Raw genomic sequence first — 21,297 nt, 5'->3', positions numbered from 1 at the left:
ATCTCTGCCTGAAAGTGTAATCAAATTACAAATATACGAAATTCACACATGGTTTGCAGTGAGCTAGCCCACCAGACAACTTGTGGCATGGTCAGTGACAGCTGTCCATCTGAAATTAATTTTTTAAGTTTTTTTAAATTAAAATGTATGTAGACCAGGCTAGCCTCTAACTTTCTCTGTGGTTGAGAAAGGCTCTGAACTCCTAATCCTTCTTGTTCCACCTTCCAAGTGCTGGGATTGAAGGCACCTACATTCCTGGATTAGTTGTGTTATTTCTATTGACCTATAGTGAAGTTCTCTGATAAAGTTTTCAGATATGTTAAGCACAATTTTTGTATTTGTTGAGACAGAGTCTCACTTTGAAGTCCAGGCTGGCCTGGAATTCATGATCTTCCTGCCTAAACCTTAAATTGTGTGTGTACCACCATGTCAGAAAAAAAATTTTTCTCATATTTTTTTCCACTGAGATAGGGTTTCTCTGTGTAGCCCTGGCTGTCCTGGAACTCATAGATTCACCTGCCTTTGCCTCCGGAGTGCTGGGATTAAAGGCATGTACCACAACTGTCCAACCTTTTTCTAGAGCCTCAAGCACAACGATTAGTCCTGACTAATCTCATAGCGCAAGTTTGAGGCAAGCCTGGGCTACATAATTCCCTGATAATGCCAGAACTCATTGTCATTGTAGTTATTGGCCTGATGTCTCCTAGCAATAGAGCGTCCTCATTCCTCAAGCAAAGACTACATAGCTTGGAGACAGCCTCAGAGCCAGAACTGGTGCTTTTGTATGGAGATGGGTGCACCTGCTTTGCCAGAGCATTGTAATGGGTCTGGCCAGGAAGTAGGCTGGAATTGGGTCTCCATAGATTTCTCCCCTCTCCCCTCTCCCCTCTCCCCTCTCCCCTCTCCCCTCTCCCCTCTCCCCTCTCCCCTCTCCCCTCTCCCCTCTCCCCTCTCCCCTCTCCCCTCTCCCCTCTCTCTTCCCATAGACCAGGCTGGCCTCAAACTCAGAGATCCACTTGCCTCTGCTTCCTGAATTAAAGGCCTGCACCACCACTGCCTGGTTTTATTATTCTCTTGCAGTCATTATAAACTGAGCCAATGTTGTTGCTTTGAGCTTACAGTCAGAGTGGGAATGCTGGAGGACTTTTTTTCAAGTGTCCCTGCTGTTCATTCAATTTTGCCCATTGCTATATATATATACCACAGAAGAATTCTCTGTCCATAGGTTTCCCCTTTCTCAGGATGACTTGCTATTGTTTGATCAGGGGCAGTCTAGTTGTCTGAAGATCCAGCAACATTGTCCCTTTGCTGCCTCTTTGGTCTGTTTTGACTGAAGATCAGAGAGGCCTATTCAGTCACACACCATGGAGACAGTGTTCTTCCTTTGGAGGGCTGGGGCAGAACACATGGTTCTGCAACCGGAAGCACATGGTTTCATAAGCAGCCAGAAAACAAGAGCTTGCATGAAGGGACCCATGTGAGAGGATTAAGAAAACAACAGGAAGGCTGGAGTCTGACCCAGCCAAAGGCTCGCCTTCCCCTACTGTAGCATTTGTGCACACAAATACTGTAATTAGTCCAGATAGCTCTGTGTTTTCTGTTACTCAAAACTCAGAGCACCCTGGTTGGTGAATCCACCATGAGCTTGCACAATCCTCCCTTGGGAGTGGCGGCTGACAAAGACACGCGTGAGCAAGAGGATGCTCAGCAATTAGAGCATCTGCTGGTCTAGAGGACCACAGTCCGGGTCCAGCACAACTTCAGTTCTAGAGGATCCAACGTGCTCTTCTGCCCACCACAGACACTGCATTCATGTGCAGGAATAAACACACACACGCACACACGCGCAGGCGCACACACAGCCAGCCTTAACAGTGCACCCTAGAGAAGGAATTGTGCACCTGTCTGCTTAGGACAGGACAAGGGGATGCTAACTCACCAAACTGTGGGTTTTGCAGATGAAAATACTCCTGAAGGTCTTACATTTCAAATGGAACTCCTATTTGCACTGATAGTAGGATCTCTCCTAATCCGTTTTGAAATAAGCTTAAGACTTTCAAATGCTGTTTCTTTGCATATTTTTACTTGTAGGGAAAAAAAAAAACCACTGAGTAATACTTTAAGTTATAAAGAAGCATGGATCCATTTTATTGGCTTACTTTTCTGTATATGAGTGTCTTAACTGCACATACATCTGGGCACCGTGAAGGTGTCAGATAGCTGCCATGTGGTCCTCAAAAGCAGCCAGTGCTCATCACTACTGGGCCATCTCTCCAGTCACATGCTGGCAGCCTTGGCAGCAGACAGGCTCTGCTATCACCAAACTTATGTTCTAGTGGACATGGATTTCACTCTTTTGTTAATCCCCACTGAAGTGTGTGGCCTTGGGAAGTTCGTGGTTCCCCACCGTAACTTGTTGAGGTTTCGAAAACTCTGAGTACAGCCCTTTCATAAGAGCTCTATGCTGTGTCCTTCCCAACCACCGTCGGTGTTCATGGTGGGTACAAACATTCTGTTATGTCTCCATTAACAAAACAGAACAGCATTTTACAGGCCTTCGTTTCTGCATAGGTTCTCAAGCGGATAACTGGTCCCATACTCCTCACTCCTACAGAACTTATCATTGCTATGGGCCCTCTGATGGATCAGAAGGCCCGAGCTCCACCGGAAACCCTTACCACACACGTCACACGTGTAAGGTTTCTCTCCTGTGTGCACACGCTGATGAGCTTGGAGATTTGATCTCTGACTGAAGCCTTTCCCACACACCTCGCATTTGTATGGCTTCTCCCCAGTGTGGACTCGGTGATGGGCCTGGAGACTGGAATAGCCACTGAAGCCCTTACCGCACCGGTCACATGTGTAGGGTCTTCCTTCTGCATGGATCCTCTGATGTGCCTGGAGGCGGGAACTCTCACTGAATCCCTTTGTGCATGTTTCACATTTATATGGTTTCCCCCCTGTGTGGACCCTCCGGTGTGCCTCGAGGCGTGAACCCTGACTGAAGCCCTTCCCACACACCTCACATTTATATGGTTTCACTCGAGTGTGGACTCTCTGGTGACCTTGTAGATATGCTCTCTGACTGAAGCCCTTCCCACACACCTCACATATATATGGTCTCTCTCCAGAGTGGACGCTCTGATGGCTTTGAAGGTAGGATTTCTGACTAAAGTTCTTGCCACACTCATCACACTGGTAAGGTTTCTCCCCTGTGTGGACTCGCTCATGGGCCAGGAGAGTTGAGGCTTTACCGAAGCCTTTGCCACACTCTCCACATTTATAGGGTTTCTCTCCAGTGTGAACCCGCTGATGGATTTGAAGATTAAAGCTCCAGCTAAAGCCCTTCCCACACTCCTCGCACTTGTATGGTTTCTCTCCAGTGTGAACTCTCTGGTGGCCTTGCAGGTGTGATCGCCGGCTGAACCCTTTCCCACACTCCTCACACTTGTGTGGTTTCTCTCCGGTGTGAACTCTCTGGTGGCCTTGCAGGTATGCACTTCGGCTGAAGCCTTTCCCACACTCCTTACACTTGTATGGTTTCTCTCCGGTGTGAACTCTCTGGTGGGCTTGAAGGTAGGCAGTTCGGCTGAAGCCCTTTTCACACTCCTCACACTTGTATGGTTTCTCTCCGGTGTGGACTCTCTGATGAACGTTAAGAACTGATCTGTGACTGAAACCCTCCCCACAGGCATTACATTTATGCTCCTTCTGTTTCTGATAATCCTTAGGGGTGGAGCTCCAGTTACAGCCACTTCTGCCCTCTTTATGAAAAGGCTTTCCTTGAATGTGAAGTTTCTGATGGCCTTGAAGGCACAAAGTCTGACTGAAGCCGGTACGACGCATACAATTGTGTGGTTGTCCCCTGGGGTGCACTGCTGAGAAGTCCTGAGACTGTGGGGGCAGACTGAAGTGGCTGCCATAATCGGGGTTACAGAGACTCTCTACCACATGCACTCTGTGCGGAACGTTCAGATTTGAGCAATGTGGGAAATCTTTTCTACACTCAACACCTTGACATAATTTCTCTTCAGCACTGATTTTCCAATTAACTTGAAGAGATAAACTCTGATTTAAAACATTCCCATTCTCCTCATAATTATTGGGTTCTTCCCTAGGATGGGCCCTAAAAGTACTATTGTGGAGGAAACAACTAGCACCGGCTTGCTCGGGGATGCTGCATTTCTGGGAGGAGTTGCCTGGGTTGGCACTCTCAGGAGTGTTAGGAGGGGAACCGTGGTGGCCATTCTTACTGCAGTTGTGCAGTGCTTGCTCCATACATGCTCTTGGAGGGGACTGCAGAGGTGGGCTCCCAGCAGCACCTTCATCTCCTGTCTCTGGACCTGGACGACCATGAAGAGCTGAACTATCACCACAGCCCTCTCCACACAGACCTCGTGCACAGGGCTTCCCTCTTGAGCGGCACTGCTGATGTGTGTGAAAGTTGTGGTCACTGTTGTCATTATGGCCCCAGGCTTTTCTATTCTTGGTACATGAGCAGGGCCCTGGCCCTAATTCAATCAGGTCCTGATTCAGAAATGATACCTCCACGGTCTCTCCTCTGTGGTCACGGAAACTGTAGCTTTTCCCTTTGCTCTGTGGCCCCTCATTGTCACTGTGGTAGGAGGACCAGCCGACACTGTCACACCTACAGAAGTCATTTCTTATGGACGTTTGCTGACCTTTCCACTGGCAATTATATGCCCTGCAGAGATATGGTTCCCACCAAGACTGCTGGGATCTCAGAGAAGGAAACTCCTGATTCTTCATGGAAGCAGACTCTCTGTGTACAGGAGGCAACATGTAATTCCCGCCTTCAGAAATCTGAACGGGCACCCCTGCCCACACCAGGCAGGGACCTCCTCGGCTCTGAGGTTCACTGTTACCCCCTTGGCATCTTTTTATGAACTCTCGACCCCTGGGTGATATGCCTGCACCCCGTGGCCAGGGCTGACAGGAGAGCTCCTTGGGACAAAGGGAGTCTAATTCCACGTCTTCTGTGTTCTCCCCAGCATGTCCACTCCTTCTTCCTATGAGGAGGATGAGAATCCAGACAAACACACAAGTGAACACCTTATCAAGAGACTGCTACATTTCACCCTGCTCACAGCAGGACACTGGCATGTCACACTGTTACTATGGATACTTTCAAAGCACCTGATACACATGTAGGAGCCACAAAACTAAGGTTCTCTGGGTACCTTAAGTTCTGGGTTTTCTAATAAAATCTGGGTATCAAATATGGCCCCATTCAAAAGATCTAGTGAACTTTATGCATGTCACTGTGGCTTTACCATGGGTTGTTGGGTGATTCAGTGGACAAAAGGGATATTCCCAAAGCAGAAAAATGTCTTTTGTCTTGTGTGTGTGAGTGTGTATGCGTGCATATGTGCGTGCATGTGTGTTTGTATATGTGTGTGCATGCATGTGTATACATGAGTGAGAGTGTGTGATTGTGTGTACACGTGAGTGTGCATGCACATGTGCGTGCATGTGAATGTGTATGTATGTGTGTGTGCATGTATGCATGTCTGCACACACGCATGTGTGAGTGTGTATGTGTGTGTTGTGTGTACTCAAGCTACAGCATGACAGTGGATGTCAGAGGACAACTTGGAGGAGCCAGTTTACTCCTTCCTTCCACCATGCAGGCTCTAGGAAAGTAACACAGGTCCTCAGGTTTGGTTCCAAGCACCTTTACTGCAGGGCCATCTGAGCAGCTGGCTTACACACTTTAAAATCCATTATACTATTTAGGAAATGGGGAGCAGGGGAGTGTTAAGTGGGGAGCTGACATATCCTGACCTGTGCTCTGGAAAGCACCCCCCACCCACTCTCCCCAATGCACCATTTTCACCTGAGAGACCACCCGCTTGGGCTTCCACGTCCACCATCCAAAGCTTCTCTTCATTCTCCAGCTGGGCTATCAGACCCGGTTTGAAGGGCTCATGTGCTATGTAAAAAAAGAAAAGCAAAAGTTTGATGATGTTTACCTTGTCAGAAATAGATTTAAAAAAAAGAACTGGGTATGGAGGTATATGTCGTTTTACCAGCATTTGGGAGGCAGAGGAAGGTAAATCAGAGGTTCAAGGTCACCCTCAGCTATACAGTAAGTCTGAGACAGTCTAGCCTGGGCAATATGAGACCATGACTCAAAGAAACAGAAACAAAAAAAAAAAATGAAAAGAAAAAAAAGAAGGAAGAAAGGAAGGAGAGAGGGAGAAAAGAAGGGAAGGAGGGAAGGAGAAAGGAAGGAAGGAAGCTCCAGAGTTAGAGGGATGGTTCAGCAATTAAAAGCATGGGCTGCTCTTCCAGAGGACTCAGGGTTTGATTTTCAGAACCACACAGTGGTTCACAACTACCTGTAACTCCAGTTCTAGGAAATCTGATGCCCTCTCTGGCCTCTGTGGGCACCTGTATTCACACAGAACACATGCAAAGCTACACCCATAAACACACACACACACACACACACACACTCGCGCGCGCACACACACACACACACACACACACACACACACACAATGTGGTGGTTTAAATATGCTTGGCCCAGGGAGTGGCACTGTTAGGAGGTGTGGCCTTGGCGTGGGTGTGGCCTTGTTGGAGGAAGTGTGTCTCTGTGGGGGGTGGGCTTGGAGAGCTTCTTCCTAGCTGCCTGAGGATGCCAGTCTTCTCCTCCATGCCATCAGATCAAGACAAGGAACTCTTAGCTCCTCCTCCACCATGCCTGCCTGGACACTGCCATGCTCCTGCCTGGATGATATCAGACTGAACCTCTGAACCTGTAAGCCAGCCCCAACTAAATATTGTTCTTTGTAAGAGTTGCCTTGGTCATGGTGTCTCTTCATAGCAGTAAAACCCTAACTACAACACACAGTAATTTATTTTTAAAATAACTCCTGGAGGCTCGGATTAATAAGTAGTCACTGCTATACGCCCTATAAAACAAAGCAAGCTGGACAGCATGCTAAACGGGTTTCCATCCCCAGTGCTGAGGGGCTCAGTGTGCCCACTGTCCTAGTTTGCTTCCTGTTGCCTCAATAAACACCATGACTACTTGGGGAGGAAAGGGTTTATTTCCTCTTCCAGCTTATAGACCATCGTGAAGGGAAGCCAGGGCAGGAACACACGGCAGGAACCTGGAGGCAGGAACTGATGCAGAGGCCATGGAGGGTGCTGCTCACTGGCCTGCTCCTTATCACTTACTCAGCTTACTCCCTTATGCAACTCACAGGGGCGGCTCAGGGATGGCACTGCCCACCATGGCCTGGGTCCTTTCATAGCAATAACTAGCCGTTCTGATGGATGTGTTTTCTCAAGGGAGGTTCCTCTTCCCAGACAATTCTAGCTTGTGTCAAGCTGGCAAAAAAACAAAACAAAAACAAAACAACAACAAACCCAGGACTCCAATACACAGCTCAAAAGACAGACATTTTCCTGGAAGTAGCCATGAGAAACCTTCTGTGCTTCCGGTCAGAGAGCCAAGCCTGGAGAATAACTTCAGGTGTCCCCGAGCTCCCCGTCCTCACCCACTGAGAGCAGCATCCTCAAGGTCTCCAGCATCACCTCTCGGTACAGCTTCCTCTGGGCAGCGTCCAGCAGCCTCAGCTCCTCCTCACTGAAGACCACAGCCACGTCCCTGAACGTCACCATCTCCTGTGACAGCAAACACACATAGGCTGTGACTACAGAAGAAAGATGTGGTGCTGGGAGGGTGTGAAGGGAGAAGCCATGGGAGACTCAGCCTCTCAGGTTGAGTTAATCTTGCCTCTGCTTGGCTAGATCCACCTACCATAAGGGCCACAGCAAAACGGAATGTGTGTGTGTGTGTTGCATATGTGTGGATGCACATACATGTGTGGGTGGCATATTGTGATAGCTTGTATATACTCGGCCCAGGGAGTGGCACTATTAGGAGGTGTGGCCTTGTTGGAGTAGGAGTGTCACTGTGGGTGTGGGCTTCAAGACCCTCATCCTAGCTGCTTGGAGGTCAGTATTCTGCTCGCAGCTTCAGATGAAGATGTAGAATTCTCAGCTCCTCCTGCCTGGATGCTGCCATGCTCCTGCCTTGATAATTGTCTGAACCTCTGAACCTGTAAGCCAGACCCAATTAAATGTTCTTTTTAGAGTTGCCTTTGTCATGGTGTCTGTTCACAGCTGTAAAACCCTAACTAAGACATGCATGCATGTGGATGTACACACATCTGTGAGTGTGCATGTGCACAGGTCCACACTTGTGATGAACACCTGGAGGCCAGAAGCTGACACCACTGTCTTTCTCTGTTCTCCGCATCTTAAGAAAGAACTATGACTATCATTTTGGGCGCACACAGGCATGTCTCCTGGCAAATTCATGGCACAGCATATATGTGGAGGTGTTTTGGGAGCTGGCTCCGGCTGTCAGCCTTGAAGAATGGAGCAGTGTACACTCTCGCCTGCTGTTTCTGTCGTGCAGTGTACTCCAGGCCAGCCTGCCTCCCGGATTCCAGCTGGTTCTCCTGTACCCTCCTATTGTCTCACCACAGGAGTGCTGGGATTACAGATGGGCACCACATCTGGCTTTGTGCACAGATCCCAAGGGTTGAACTCAGGTCATCAGGACTCTGTGGCAAGTGTTTTTATCCGCTGAGCCACCCCCTCCGTTTCCTCCCATGAGACAGTATATTCTCACTGGACCTGGATCTCCCTGATCAATTTGGTAGTAAACATCCCCTTTCCATGCATTTACTATTTCTCTTTCCAGTGTTATTATTTACTGATTTGTACGTGTCAGGGAACTGAAGCACCCCATGGTGCACTTGTGGAGGGCAGAGGAGAACGTGGGGGGTCAGCTTCTCTCCTGTGGTGTGTGTCCCATAGATTAAACTCAGTCATCAGCCTTGGCGGCAAGCTCCTTTACCTGCCAAGCCATCTCCCGGGCCCTGGCTCAGCGTGACTATTTCTTCTGTGGCACCCATTGGTCAGACGTGATTGTTCTCACTTCCTTTTACATTGGAAACACTTCTCATATTGGTTTGCTATAAGGAAATCTAAGTGTTTATACTACAGACCTGTTCAAGCCTGCACCAGCTCTGGAGGAGTTTCTGAGCATCTTGCCCTTGGCTGTGAAGGAAGAACTCTGCCTTTGCACTGCTCTGCCCTGCTCTCCTCCCCTCTGCCCTGCTCTCCTCTGCGTTTTCACTCAGCCTTTCCACCCAAACAACAAGGCTGTATCTCTTGACCCAGAAAGCAAAGGCCTCACCCATGGACACTCCAGAGTGCCAGCGACTATAATCAAACAACCTAGGGGCTCAACAGTTAGAGCACTGCCTATTCTTGTGGAGGACCCAGATTTGGTTCCTAGCAACCACATAGTGGCTCAGAACCATCTGTAACTCCAGTTCCAGGGGATCTGATGCCTTGTTCTGCCCTCTATGGATACCAGGCACACACATGTTGCACATGTAGGCAAGACACTCATATACATAAGCTAAAAATATATAAACCTTAAAGTAAAATAAAAGGACAATAAACTATCTCAGCTGTCACTTGACGGATATAGACACACAGGCACATATGCATATGTGTGTGCATGCAGACCTATTATGTATATTCAGACACAGTTTTGAGTCTTTAGAAGGTTATGCACAAGTGATAGTCTCTCAGACTGCCTTTCATGACTTCATTCTCATTACTGTGTAGTGCCAGGGATGGACGTGGGGTTTTGCCAAATGCCAGGCAAGTGCTGTGCCCTGGGCTACAAGGCCAACCCCAAAGCTGTTTTTGTGAGTCAAGGTTCTCCATAGGTAGCAACGTAAAACTGTGGGACACCTCAGGAATTTATAAGTGTGTGTGTGTGTGTGGGAGAATAGTTTAATATAGGGGGCGGGGTCACCACAATTCCCTGACAGCATCGAAAGATTTTAAATGCTGTTTGAACTGGAAACGATGTCCATGTCGTACCACAGCAAATGTCACCAGGAATGTGGCTTTAAATGGCCCTGGCGGGGCAACTGTAAGCAAGGTAGTGATGTGTGTAGTTTTTAAGCTACTTTTTTCTTTTACATTGTTCATTTACAAAATAAAAACGATGTGTCTGTCTTCACGGCACTCGGGCATATGAGGCAGATGATGGGGCTAGCCCAGGCTACATGGTAAGACACTAGTTCAAAAAGAAAAAAGAAAAGGAAGAGAGGAAGGGAGGGAGGGAGGGAGGGAGGAAGATTAACTTAACCCCCCACAAAGGGGACTGACTCAAACTGAACAGAAAAGAACTATGAAGGCGGCTCAGCAGGTAAAGGCACTTGCCCTAAGCCTGGCTACCTGCGTTCAATCGCAGAACCAACATGGCGGAAGCCAGGGACTAGGCTCTGGGAAGTTGTCCTCTAACTTTGACAGGCACACTGTGGCATGAGTGTTTATCCCTCATGAATAAACAAATACATTTTAAAATAAACTAAGAATTTTGTTTGCGCCTAACACATATGTGGCCCATACCTGCTGCTGGCCCTCCTGGGGAACAGTGTGCCCACTCTGAGGGAACGGCACTCTGAGGGAACGTAACGGCAGAAATGAACAGCAACTCACCTGCAACTTGGTCATTTTCTCCTCCTTTTGTCTAGGAAATGATGGAGACCTGGGAAGGCAGGACAGGGTGACAGACACCATGAGAGAGGGAAAAATACAACTTTGTCCAGGTGAGATCAAGCTGCCTCTCCCCACTGCACGCAGCCATATGCACATGTGTTGCAGTGAGGTATGCGTGCCTTATTCTAAGCGCCCCAGGATGTCCCACCCTCGGCTATAAGCAGGACCAGCCTTCCCAGATGCCCTTAGTACATGCTAGCCATCTCCCAGTGTGTTCACTCTTGTCCTGGGAAATGTGGTGAAGGAGGGTGGAGAAATATATTGGTTCCAAGTAGCAGCAAGGGCCAAAATGCCTGTGTTCAGAACCTGGTGCTGGGCTGTGATGGCTCAGCAGGTAAGGGTGTTTGCTGCCAAGTCTGATGACCTGAGTTTAATCCCCAGGGCCCACATGGAGGGAGAGAACTGGCTCCTGCAGGTTGTCCTCTGATGTGTGCTTATGTACACATACATACCACTTGAGGAGGTGGAACACGAGGATTTTTATCCTATGCCATCACCAGGACTGTTCAGAAGTGCTGAGACACTGCATCATGGTAGGAAAGCAGAGTCTGAGATGTGGGAAAGCAGGAGCTGGCTCGGGGGTCCCCAGGCCTGCGATGAGGCCAGAGCCGTGGGGTTCTCAGACTCAGGACAGCATCTAGCCCAGGGCCGGGGGAGGAGGGAAAAGGGGAGGTCTGGCTTGTCCCAGCGGTGACTGTCCTTAGCTTGGTGGAGGTAGGCTTGGTGGCAGCTCTGGCTGGGAGCACGGAGAGGCCTTCTACCAGAGACCTTAAGCTGCTGTGGCTCTGTGGTAGAATGCCTTCTCCTTGACTACTCACAGAGATCTTGATGAAAGAGGCAGTCCACGGTTCTAAACAGTTTATTGGTTGTTCATGGCAGAAAATGGATGCATGATGTACCATACCCACTTCTCAGTGGACCTGAGATTAAATACCTTTTGCAGGGAGGAATGTCTGGGAAATGAAGCTTATTGGTTAAGCCCTCCGGGACTCTAGGTACCTCATTAGCATGGAGAACTCTGTTCTGGGCCTATGTGACCATTGGACATGTTTCTATTATGTGAGAAGCATGGCACATGTCCAGGCCAGGAATCTGGCAGTGAGCAGGAAGTCGCCTAAGTCTCAGATGTGTGCCCACCAAGTCTCCAGGTCTCAACCTGCTCTACCTTACCAAACTTCCTGGCATAGTTTTACCATCCAACACAACTCAAAAGTTTTAGGAAATCCCTGAAACTGGCCAGATTCACTAGACCCTCCCTTCCCAGACTATTATAAGCAGTAAGGAATAGAAGAGGCTCACATCAGCTCACATCACATCTGAGGTCTCAGAAGCAGAGACCAGTTTGAGCAGACTTCAGGCCCATTAAACCATCTGGTGAAGTGGAAACTTAAGAGTTCTTTGGAAAGGTAGTTGTGTTGGAAGGTGTTTTGCTGGGGCAAACACATGAAGGAATGTTTTCCTGAGGTGGACACAGGTGAAAGACTAAGGCAGACTCATGAAGGAACATTTCACTGAAGCAGACACAGGAGAGAGGATGTACTGCTAAAACAAGCACCTAAAAGGACATATGATTAAGGATTCTTCACTAACAACACACATGTATCAGTCTGCCTTACATCGTGTAGCTGAGCTGCATTTCTCAGGACTCCATAGAGAGAAATACACCGAAAAACTTCTGGTGGTGTGCTGCAGCTTCTTGTTGCTTCCTTGGACTCTGGCTGATTGGCAGAGTGATGTCAGCTGAGACAGACACATATGCTGAGGACACATGATGTTTGGAGTGCATCAATAGGACTTGACAGACAGTGGCTGAGGCTGAGCTAGCTGTGCAACACTTGTGGGTCTTGCATCTTTGCTGATCTTAGATTCCCTGAGAGAGGCACAGCTGAGAACTTCTCCTGGCATCCTTCCAGGTCCCTCCTGCTGACCTGAGCCAAGGCTGAGGCCTGGCTGTCTCTGCTACATAGTGCCACCACTGCTAATTCATGTTTGCTATCTTGACTCTATCAAACTGGACTGCTGGTGTATCCATGAAGTGTTTGTGAGATCAAGCTGCTGCTGCTGCTGCTGCTGCCTGCTAACCTATGATCTGAACTGCTGATTTCCATACAACACAGACAGGAGTTGCTCCAAAGAGCCTTTCCAAACAGGTCCACATCCCCCATATCCTTTCTTTCCACTACTTCTGGTGGGTGGTGGGCTAAAAGGGAGGTTAAAGCATTTAAGAGCCATCATTAAACGTAGACTTTTACAAAGTTAAACTTACAGCCTGGAAAGGACACTCTCTAACCTCTTGGTCTGCCCGCAGGCTGTGCAGGGTGTTCCAGGTTCTCAGCTTTGTGAGCTGTCACTCATGCTGGGGTGGGCTTTGGTGATATGAGTGTCTTTGACTAATTTCTGCCCCTGCTGTAAGTCACACACCTCACACCATAATCCTGTGACTAACCCCAGTAAAACTCATTGGTTCACCACGTTGGACTTTCTGGGTTTTCAATGGTTCTCTACCTGGGATAAGTAGATATTTGGTTATGTCTCCCCAGAAATAATGTCACACAATATTCAATGATAGAGCCAATATACAGAACCCACCAGTGAGGGGCTGTGTATACAGCTTAGTAATTTAGGCACTGAATTCTACCTCCAGCATTGCAAAATAACTAAGTGGCAGGGGAGAAGGCTCAAGAGCTAAGAGGGCTTGCTGACCAAGCATAAGCACCTGAGCTCAACCCTTAGCACCCATGTAAAAAGAACTCCCTGTCTGCCTGTGGGAGGTGCAGACAGGAGGACTGCTGGGACCTGCTGGACACTGGCCTAGCTCCAAGGTCAGTGAGAGACTGTCTCAAGAGAATTAAGCAGTGATAGAGAAGGTTATCTGATGTCCTCTTCCTGCTCCTGTCTCTGCACTTGCATGGGTGTTTGCCCCCAAAACACATATGCATGCATTACACCAATATGCACACAAAAATACAGTCTGGTTTGGAAGGAGACACCAGGGCATGTACCAAAAGTGTTAGAGAACAGGAGCGGTGCATAATAAACATCAAACATGCATTAGCCACTGACAAGACCACACTTGTCACCACTCAAGTTAACAGTCCACACGCCAGCCTTTGTCTCTGAACAGTGTATTTATTTAGGTTAGTCCTTACAAATCCATACACATCACCTTTTCGACATTCTAAGAAAGCTACATAATCCAGCATCCCACCAAAACTGCTTAGGGACAGGGAGAGAGGGCTGCTTCCTTCACATCCATTTTCAACAAAGTTGAATATATTTGAGTCGAAGGTCCCTGTTGAAGGGCACAGCCGTGACTAACAGGTGATGCTAATCCCTCTCTGCCCATTTTTGCACAAGGCAAGAGGCATGATGGAACTACACAGTTCTTATTCCCTAAAATGTGCATCATGGATGGGAGACAGATCTGAGACCAGCATCAGAGATGCCACCAAACTCAACCCAGCACAATGAACCTGAAGAGAATGTAAAGTTGGCAGTTTCTTGATGGAATATTTTAGAAGTGTGAATGAGGTCCAGGGGGTTAACAGCATTGTTATGGCCATTGTATCTGTACTGTTTTCAGTTTACTGATGCATTGTTCATGTAAAACAGTGCTGAGATCCCTCTGGTGTGTTGTTGTCCTTCATGTGATGTTTTGTGATTATGCATTTGGGATTGTTATGTCTAGCAGGCAAACTGACCCAGCCACAGCTGACAACAGTCTTGGATTCTATGTCTTATATTAACAAAACCACTCTATGCTCCAACTGTGTGTTGGTTCAGCTCTTCGTTTGTCTACTATAATGAAATACCTGACACAAGTGACTTATGAGCAGAGAAACTATATTTGAGCTCTGTGTCATGGAGAATTGTCAGGAAGACATGGTGGAGCACATGTGTGCAAATGCCTCATGTTAGAGTGAACGGGTTTCAGAGTGTGCAACACACATACACACACAATAAAATATATAATGATATATTGGTTAGGTGGTTTATATTTTGTTTAGTTTTGAGACACGGTCTCACTCTGGCTGGCCTAGAACTCACAATGTAGACCAAGCTGGTTTGGAATTCCCAGAGATCTACCTGCCTATTCCAAGTACTGGAAATAAAAGGTGTGTGCCACCAAGACTAGAGCCAATCTGTAATCTTATAACCTATGCATTTGATTTATTAGTGATATAGATGGCTTTAATTATCAACTAGAATCATCTGGAAACATAATCTCAATAATGAATTATCTGTCTTAGCATGTGGGCATTATCTATGAGGAACTGGCTTAACTAACTGATATGGGAAGAGCCAGCCCACTGTAGGAGGCACCACTCCCTAGGTAAGGGGTTCTGAACTGGACAAATGCAGAGAAACTAAGCTGAACACAAGCAAGCATGTATGCATACATTTCTCTCTGCTCTTGAGTCTCACTGTAATGGATAAGCTGCTTCACATTCCTGCCCTGACTTCCCCACAATGATAGACTATAACCTAGAACTCTAAGCTGAAACAAATTCTTTCTCCTCTAGGCTGCTTCTTGTCAGGTTATTATCATAACAGTTGCATCCAGTAACTGCTGATGCTGATGGGTTTCAGCCCACCATTGTATTCCTGTTTCATTTGTCCTCCCTGACTTTATTCTCTCACTCCCTGGCTGCTTTCACTTAGGCTACTTATTATTTATTTATTTTTACTATTTCTTTCATTTTATCTCTTAGCTTCTCACTCTAGCTCCAGAATTTGTTTCTTCTTAGCGGCTGATCTTGAATTGTAACAAACACGTCTAATTTTTCACAGTGTTTATTTTAGTTTGTTAAAATAGAAAAGGGTTTTGCTCTAGTTTTTCAAGACACCATTTCTCTATGTAGCCCTGGCTGTCCTGGAATTTTCTCTGTAGAGTAGGCTGGCCTCAAACTCAGAGATCCACCTGCCTCTGCTTCCTGAGTGCTGGAATTAAAGGCGTGTGCTACCACTGTCCAGCTAAAATTATATTTTATTTACTTACTATGTGGCCACCTACATACACACATGTGTATGGAAGTCAGAGGGCAATGGTGGGAGTTGATTCTCTCCTTTCACCATGTGGGTCTTGAGGATTGAACTCAGGTCATTAGGCTTGGCAGCAGGCACCTTTACCTCCTGAGCCATCTCTATGGCCCCACAGCATATACTACCATTTTGATACTGCTTGTGAAATCCAGAAGGCTTTTGGGGGGGGGGGGGTTTGCATGTGCTCTGCTATAGATAATAAAATCTCTAGCTAAAAAAAATATACATTTTACACTTTCTCTCTCACATGAGGTTAGGGATTGAACCTAGGGCCAGGCACATGTTTGTTTTTGTTGTTGTTGTTCTTCTAATATATGGGTTGAGGACTTCAACATTGCACTTTATATTTTAATTTTTATTTACTATTATGTGTCTGCCTACTTGTCTATCTGCACCACAGGCATTCAGTGTCCTCAGAGGTCAGTGGATCCCTGGGAACTGGGGTTACAGTTAGTTACAAGTCACCTGTGGGTTCTAGGACTTGAACCTAGGGCTTCTGCAAGAGCAGAAACAGTGTTGATTGTTAAACATCTCTCCATCCCCAATTCTGCTTTTAAAAAATCTGTTTATTTGTGGGTGTGTGCAGCTGTAGTAATTCTCTTCTTCCCCCATGAGAGTCCTAAGGATCAAACTCAGGGTGTCAGGCTTGCTGGCAAGTGCCTTTGCCTGATGAACCATCTCAGTGTGCCTAGTCCAAATAAGATTGTAGAAATGACTCTGTAGTGTATCCAATTAAAAAATAAGTAGACTATAAAGAAGAAATATAATTACCTAGGAACACAGGATGTAAAGATAACAATTATATAATTTTTGGTACATTCAGTAAATTTTTAACCTATGTTTAAAAAAAAAAGCAAATTTTACTTTTTCCTTAAATAGATGTGTCAAAATAAGTAAATTAAATAATGAGTCTACATCCAATAAAGCTCTTATAAGTTATATTTATTAATTTATATAAAACTCTTACAGTATTTAGTATTAAATTTTATATTACATCCTTATTGCTATGGTCAAGCATTTCTCCATCCCTTCCAGAATTTATTCAAAAATATTAGGGTAGCTTCATAACTGGATTTGCCAATGAGTAAAGAGAACTTCACTCCTCACAAGCGAGGTACGGGTTGACGGAAGGATGCTAACGTCTGCCCATGTGTATTAGTTACTTTTCTGCGGTTGTGATAAAACACCATGGAATCTTGTGGAAGAACGCATTTATTTTGGCTTTCAGTTCCATAATGGTAGGGGCAGCATGGCAGCCTTGTCAACAGAAGCATGAAGCTAAAGCTCCCATCTGAAACCCGAAGCACAAGGCAGAGTGTGCAAACTCCTCGGAGGCTCACACCCCTCAGGACTTCCTCCAGCAAAGCTACACCACCTAAACCTCCAGAAACAGCACCCTGCCCTCTAAACTGTGGACCTGGCATCCAAAGGCCAGAGCCTACAGGGTCATTTCTCATTCAAACTACTGCACCACCACCACCACGTTCTTTGATGTCTTGTTCCCCTGCAGCACTTTTCAAATAAAGGATTAAGAAGACAAGATGCTGGGAGAAACCAGACTCCAGCAAACACCCCTACCCACCCCCATAAGGCATAGTGGGTATTGAACACAACCTCTGGGAACGACTGTCTCAACAAAAACAAAACAAGTCATTAAAAATTTTGCTAATGGGGACAGGCTGGGTCCAGAGACCCTACAGCCAGAGTTCTGGGACCATCCGTGGGTCACTAAAGCTTCCAGCTTTTCTGAAATTAGAAAAGCACTGATAGCAAATGTCCCATCTCCCACCATGCGTCGGCTGTTTTGAGCCTTACAGGAAACTCTAGATCACTGTTGGATAGGTACCAAGGCGTTTAGGAGGAAATGGAGGCGGAGATGGAGAGACTGAACTCTACTGCTGAGAGATGGCATCGCTGAGTGGGGCTAGGGAGGCGGCTGGGGATGCACAGCGCCCGGGCGAGCCTCCACGCAGGTGACTGACAACCCCTAGCCAGGCCTGAGTCAGTGTGCGCAATCGCAGCACACTCAGGCATGCTCTTTCAAAGTAAGGCTGCTTTCTGCCTTTCTGAGGCAGATTTCCTTACCCAGGATACACGTCTGGTGGCTATCGCCCAAGGCAACCTGAAAAGAATCGCGCAGACTCGGGAGGGGTCAACAAAGGGGAGGGCTCACCTTTCTGAAAGGAACAGGACCAAGCCTCGCACACCTGGGGCGGAAGTGACGATTTCCGCATAGGCAGCCGGAGCTACATTTTCCAGAATTCCTGAAGGGAGAAGGGAGGACACATAGTCTCACGCAGAGGAAGTTATTCTTGCACACTCCCAAATTACATTTCCCACATTTGCCAACCGAAATACGGCGGCCTCAGTCTCCTGCGGCGGAAGTTATCCTATTATCCCGGGGATGTGAGGGTCATGAACTACATTTCCCAGAATTCTCAGGGTCCCGTCTCGCCTTCCCCGAGCGGAAGTGCCATGGAGTAACAGAGACTAGATTGAGTCTCACTCTCAAAGTCCAGAACAGCGTCCTTAGCGTACCCGAAGCCAAAATCTCCCAACCACGAAGCTTTCCCTGATTTCTGTGGAAGACTGTGTTAAACAGCGCTTTTCTAGAACGCGCCAGGGACTGCACGGGCCTTCTAGGCTACAGTTCCCGGGATCTGCAGGGCAGTCCTTACCCCTAGTGGACTTCCCTTCGAGATCATGTACATAGTCCTGAGCGTGGACTTTCTTGGCCTGATTAATTCTACTGATTGCTATTCTCCTTCAGCTCCCCAACCTCCACCCACGTTGTAATCTTGGAAAAGAAAAGCTTTTCAAACGTGACACGAGGGCAAACTCAACCTAGCTAACCCCCACCCAGTCCAAGAAGTTATCCTACAAAAAGCATGGAGGCAAGACTAGAGGTAAATCAAGTACAAATAAACCGAATTAATAATTTTAAATACTTATTTAGTGTGGTGTGTGCATGCGCACGCGCACTTGAGCACATGTGCCAAGAAAGCCCGAAGAGCATGTCTGTTCCCCGCCTCCCTCCCCCAAAACTTGACTGTTTTACAAACCGCTGTTAGCCAACTGACGTGGGTGCTGGATCCTCTACAAAAGTAGTATGTACATGAGTGTGCAAGTATGTGGAAGTCATAGGGCAACTTGCAGTTCTCTCTCTTTCAACATGTGGGTCTGAAGACCCCCAAACTCAGGAGACCCTTACTCAAGTCTCGGAAATCACAGCCACCCAAAAATCGCAAGATACCTTACCTGGATGCAATCAGCAGAGGTTTATTAGGGAGAGTTGGCTAGCCAAGGTCAAACTGCTCACTCACTCAGGAGTAGAGTTTGACAAAAGACCAGCAAGCTGAGGGGCTTTTTAAAAAGGGAAAACCACAAAACAGGGGAGTGGGAAGGGGGGTGAGGGGTTGTCAAGGATACATAACAAAAATAGTGGAACATTCCAGAGGAGACCAAACCTAAATGATCCAGGATCATGTGGAAAGCACTCTGCACACCCACTCCCCACAAAAATGTCGTATTGCCATGTCACTTGTTCAACTATTTCCCAGTTGTTGCCCTGTCACTTTGCCCAACTATTTCTCAGTTGCTGCCCTGTCACTTGCCCTATCATCGTGGCTACTAGCTTCCCAGCCCCACCTAGATGACTTGCATCTTTTTTTGTGGTCAGGAATGTGTCTTCCTGCTTTGGGCCTTCCCCACCCACAGGTGGGTTTTCTTCCCTGAGGCTTGAGGAATGTTAATCTAGCAAGTGTCCTCTGACTCAGGGATAATGTCCTCTTCCCGGAATGTATCCCGGGGCAGTGAAGGCCTGAAATCTTACATTCAGTTCCGCTTCCTGGAACCTGCATTCTTTTGCTCAGCTCTAGGGGTAAAGAAAAAGCCTGTATATATTTTATAAAATGCTCTTTATAAATTTTCACTCTACAGGTCGTGGGGATCAAAATCGGATGGTCAGGACTTGAGCAAGCATCCTTAGCTGCTGAACCATCTCACCAGTCCAAAAGTAAGTTATTTAGCAAATGATAGAAATTACTCAGCCGTTTGTTTAATTAGTAATCTATTTTATAGTATAACGCTTGGGACCCATCAACCACTACCCAGTAGCTGTGCCAAGACCAAAGACCCCAAAAAGAGATACACATGGGCACACACCCAGCCACGCAAATCTTTCAAAGTCTTTAAACGTCCATCAATTCCACTGCCAAACAGACATTTTCAGTGTTTACTAAAGAATTTCCTTTGCTCAACCAAACCTTGAAAGCTTCAGAGGTCTAACTTGTAGCCATTTTGCCTTCATATTATACACCAGCATGATTCCTTCAAAGCCTACTGAAGTGCACACACTTAAGCAGGTGTTGGGGCACACACACCTTAAGCCCAGCACTTGGAAGGCCGAGGCAAGCAGACCTCTGTGAGTTCAAATCCAACTTGGTCTACAGGGTGAGTCCCAGACCACCCATGACTACAGATTTTTAAAACAAAAAATAAAAAAATAAAATTAAAAAAAAAAAAAAAAAAAAAACCAACCAACCAACCAACCAACCCAACATGAGGACTTCTAACACCGGCTGTCATCTATACATTAGGGGAGTGAGTGGGCAACAAAGTTTATTGTCTCCCAGACTTTCAAGCCTTCAACAAAGCCAAAGTGTGGAGAACCTTTGCTGTCTTCTTATCTGAGTTCAGACTGATGCTGCTTCTGTCAGAGGACTCTCTAAAGCAGTGCTTCTCAATCTTTCTAATGCTGAGACCCTTTAATACAGTCCCTCATGTTCTTTTTCCGGTGACCCCCACCTGTTGAGGTGTGGTCAGTTGCCATGTGTTGTAATGCTAAATTCTGTCCCTGAAGGTCTGGTTGCCCATGAGCCAATCCTCACATTTACCAGCTTTTCTTGTGTAAACCTTATTTCTTAATTTAAAACTATTGATTAAGTAGAAAGGGTACAGCCAATTACTGAAGGGATTAGAGGTAGGTGGACTTTCAGTTACCTGGTTGGAGGTTGCAGAGAAAAAAAGAGGGCACAGGTGGGAGATGGGGCTGGGGGTGAGAAGGAAAGGAAGGAGAACGTGAGCACATGACCAGCAGAAACAGCAAGTCTTTGGGGTACAGTGCTGGGGAGGTAGCCAGACCAGCAGTTAGAAAAGTAGATTAGGGGTTACCACACACACACACACACACACACACACACACATACCCAGTAATTGTCAAAGTCAAGTAAAATAACCATAGTTTGCGTCTCATCCATTTGAAGGTTCAACGAGGGTAAGTTTAAATTGGTTGTACTATACCCAAGCATTTTCTTTTCTTTGCTTTTTTTTTTTTGGTTTTTCAAGACAGGGTTTTTCTGTGTAGCCCTGGCTGTCCTTTAACTCACTCGGTAGACCAGGCTGGCCTCGAACTGAGAAATCCGCCTGCCTCTGCCTCCCAAGTGCTGGGATTATGCGCCACCACCACCCGGCATACCCAACCATTTTCATTGCTACTTTATAACTCTGCTGTTATAAATCATGAATATGTGTTTTCCAAGGGTCATAGGTAACTCCCTCCCCCGAAGAGGGTCACAACGCACAGGTTGAGAGCCACTGCTCTAGAATAATCTCATACCTTTAGCAGGT

The 21,297-nt window shown here is 46.8% G+C and overlaps 1 protein-coding gene across 2 annotated transcripts; it reads right to left on the bottom strand.

Moving 5' to 3' along the window:
• Positions 1-2,124: 2,124 nt before the first annotated feature.
• On the bottom strand, positions 2,125-18,231 carry Znf112 (zinc finger protein 112). Of its 2 annotated transcripts, none has more exons than XM_076929259.1 (5): positions 17,843-18,231; positions 10,567-12,384; positions 7,530-7,656; positions 5,858-5,953; positions 2,125-5,030 (listed from the first exon to the last, which is right to left on the bottom strand). In XM_076929259.1, the coding sequence occupies exons 2-5, from the start codon at positions 10,720-10,722 to the stop codon at positions 2,548-2,550; spliced, it is 2,862 nt and encodes a 953-aa protein (XP_076785374.1). In that variant the 5' UTR covers positions 10,723-12,384; positions 17,843-18,231; the 3' UTR covers positions 2,125-2,547. The 2 variants fall into 2 exon arrangements, with proteins under 2 accessions (XP_076785374.1, XP_076785376.1); XM_076929261.1 differs by having other exon boundaries at positions 10,567-10,615.
• Between the last annotated feature and the right edge of the window lie 3,066 nt (positions 18,232-21,297).

Source organism: Arvicanthis niloticus, chromosome 1 (assembly GCF_011762505.2).
Source record: "Arvicanthis niloticus isolate mArvNil1 chromosome 1, mArvNil1.pat.X, whole genome shotgun sequence".
Classification (NCBI taxonomy): Eukaryota; Metazoa; Chordata; class Mammalia; order Rodentia; family Muridae; genus Arvicanthis; species Arvicanthis niloticus.
This window is presented reverse-complemented; position numbering and strand designations above follow the sequence as displayed.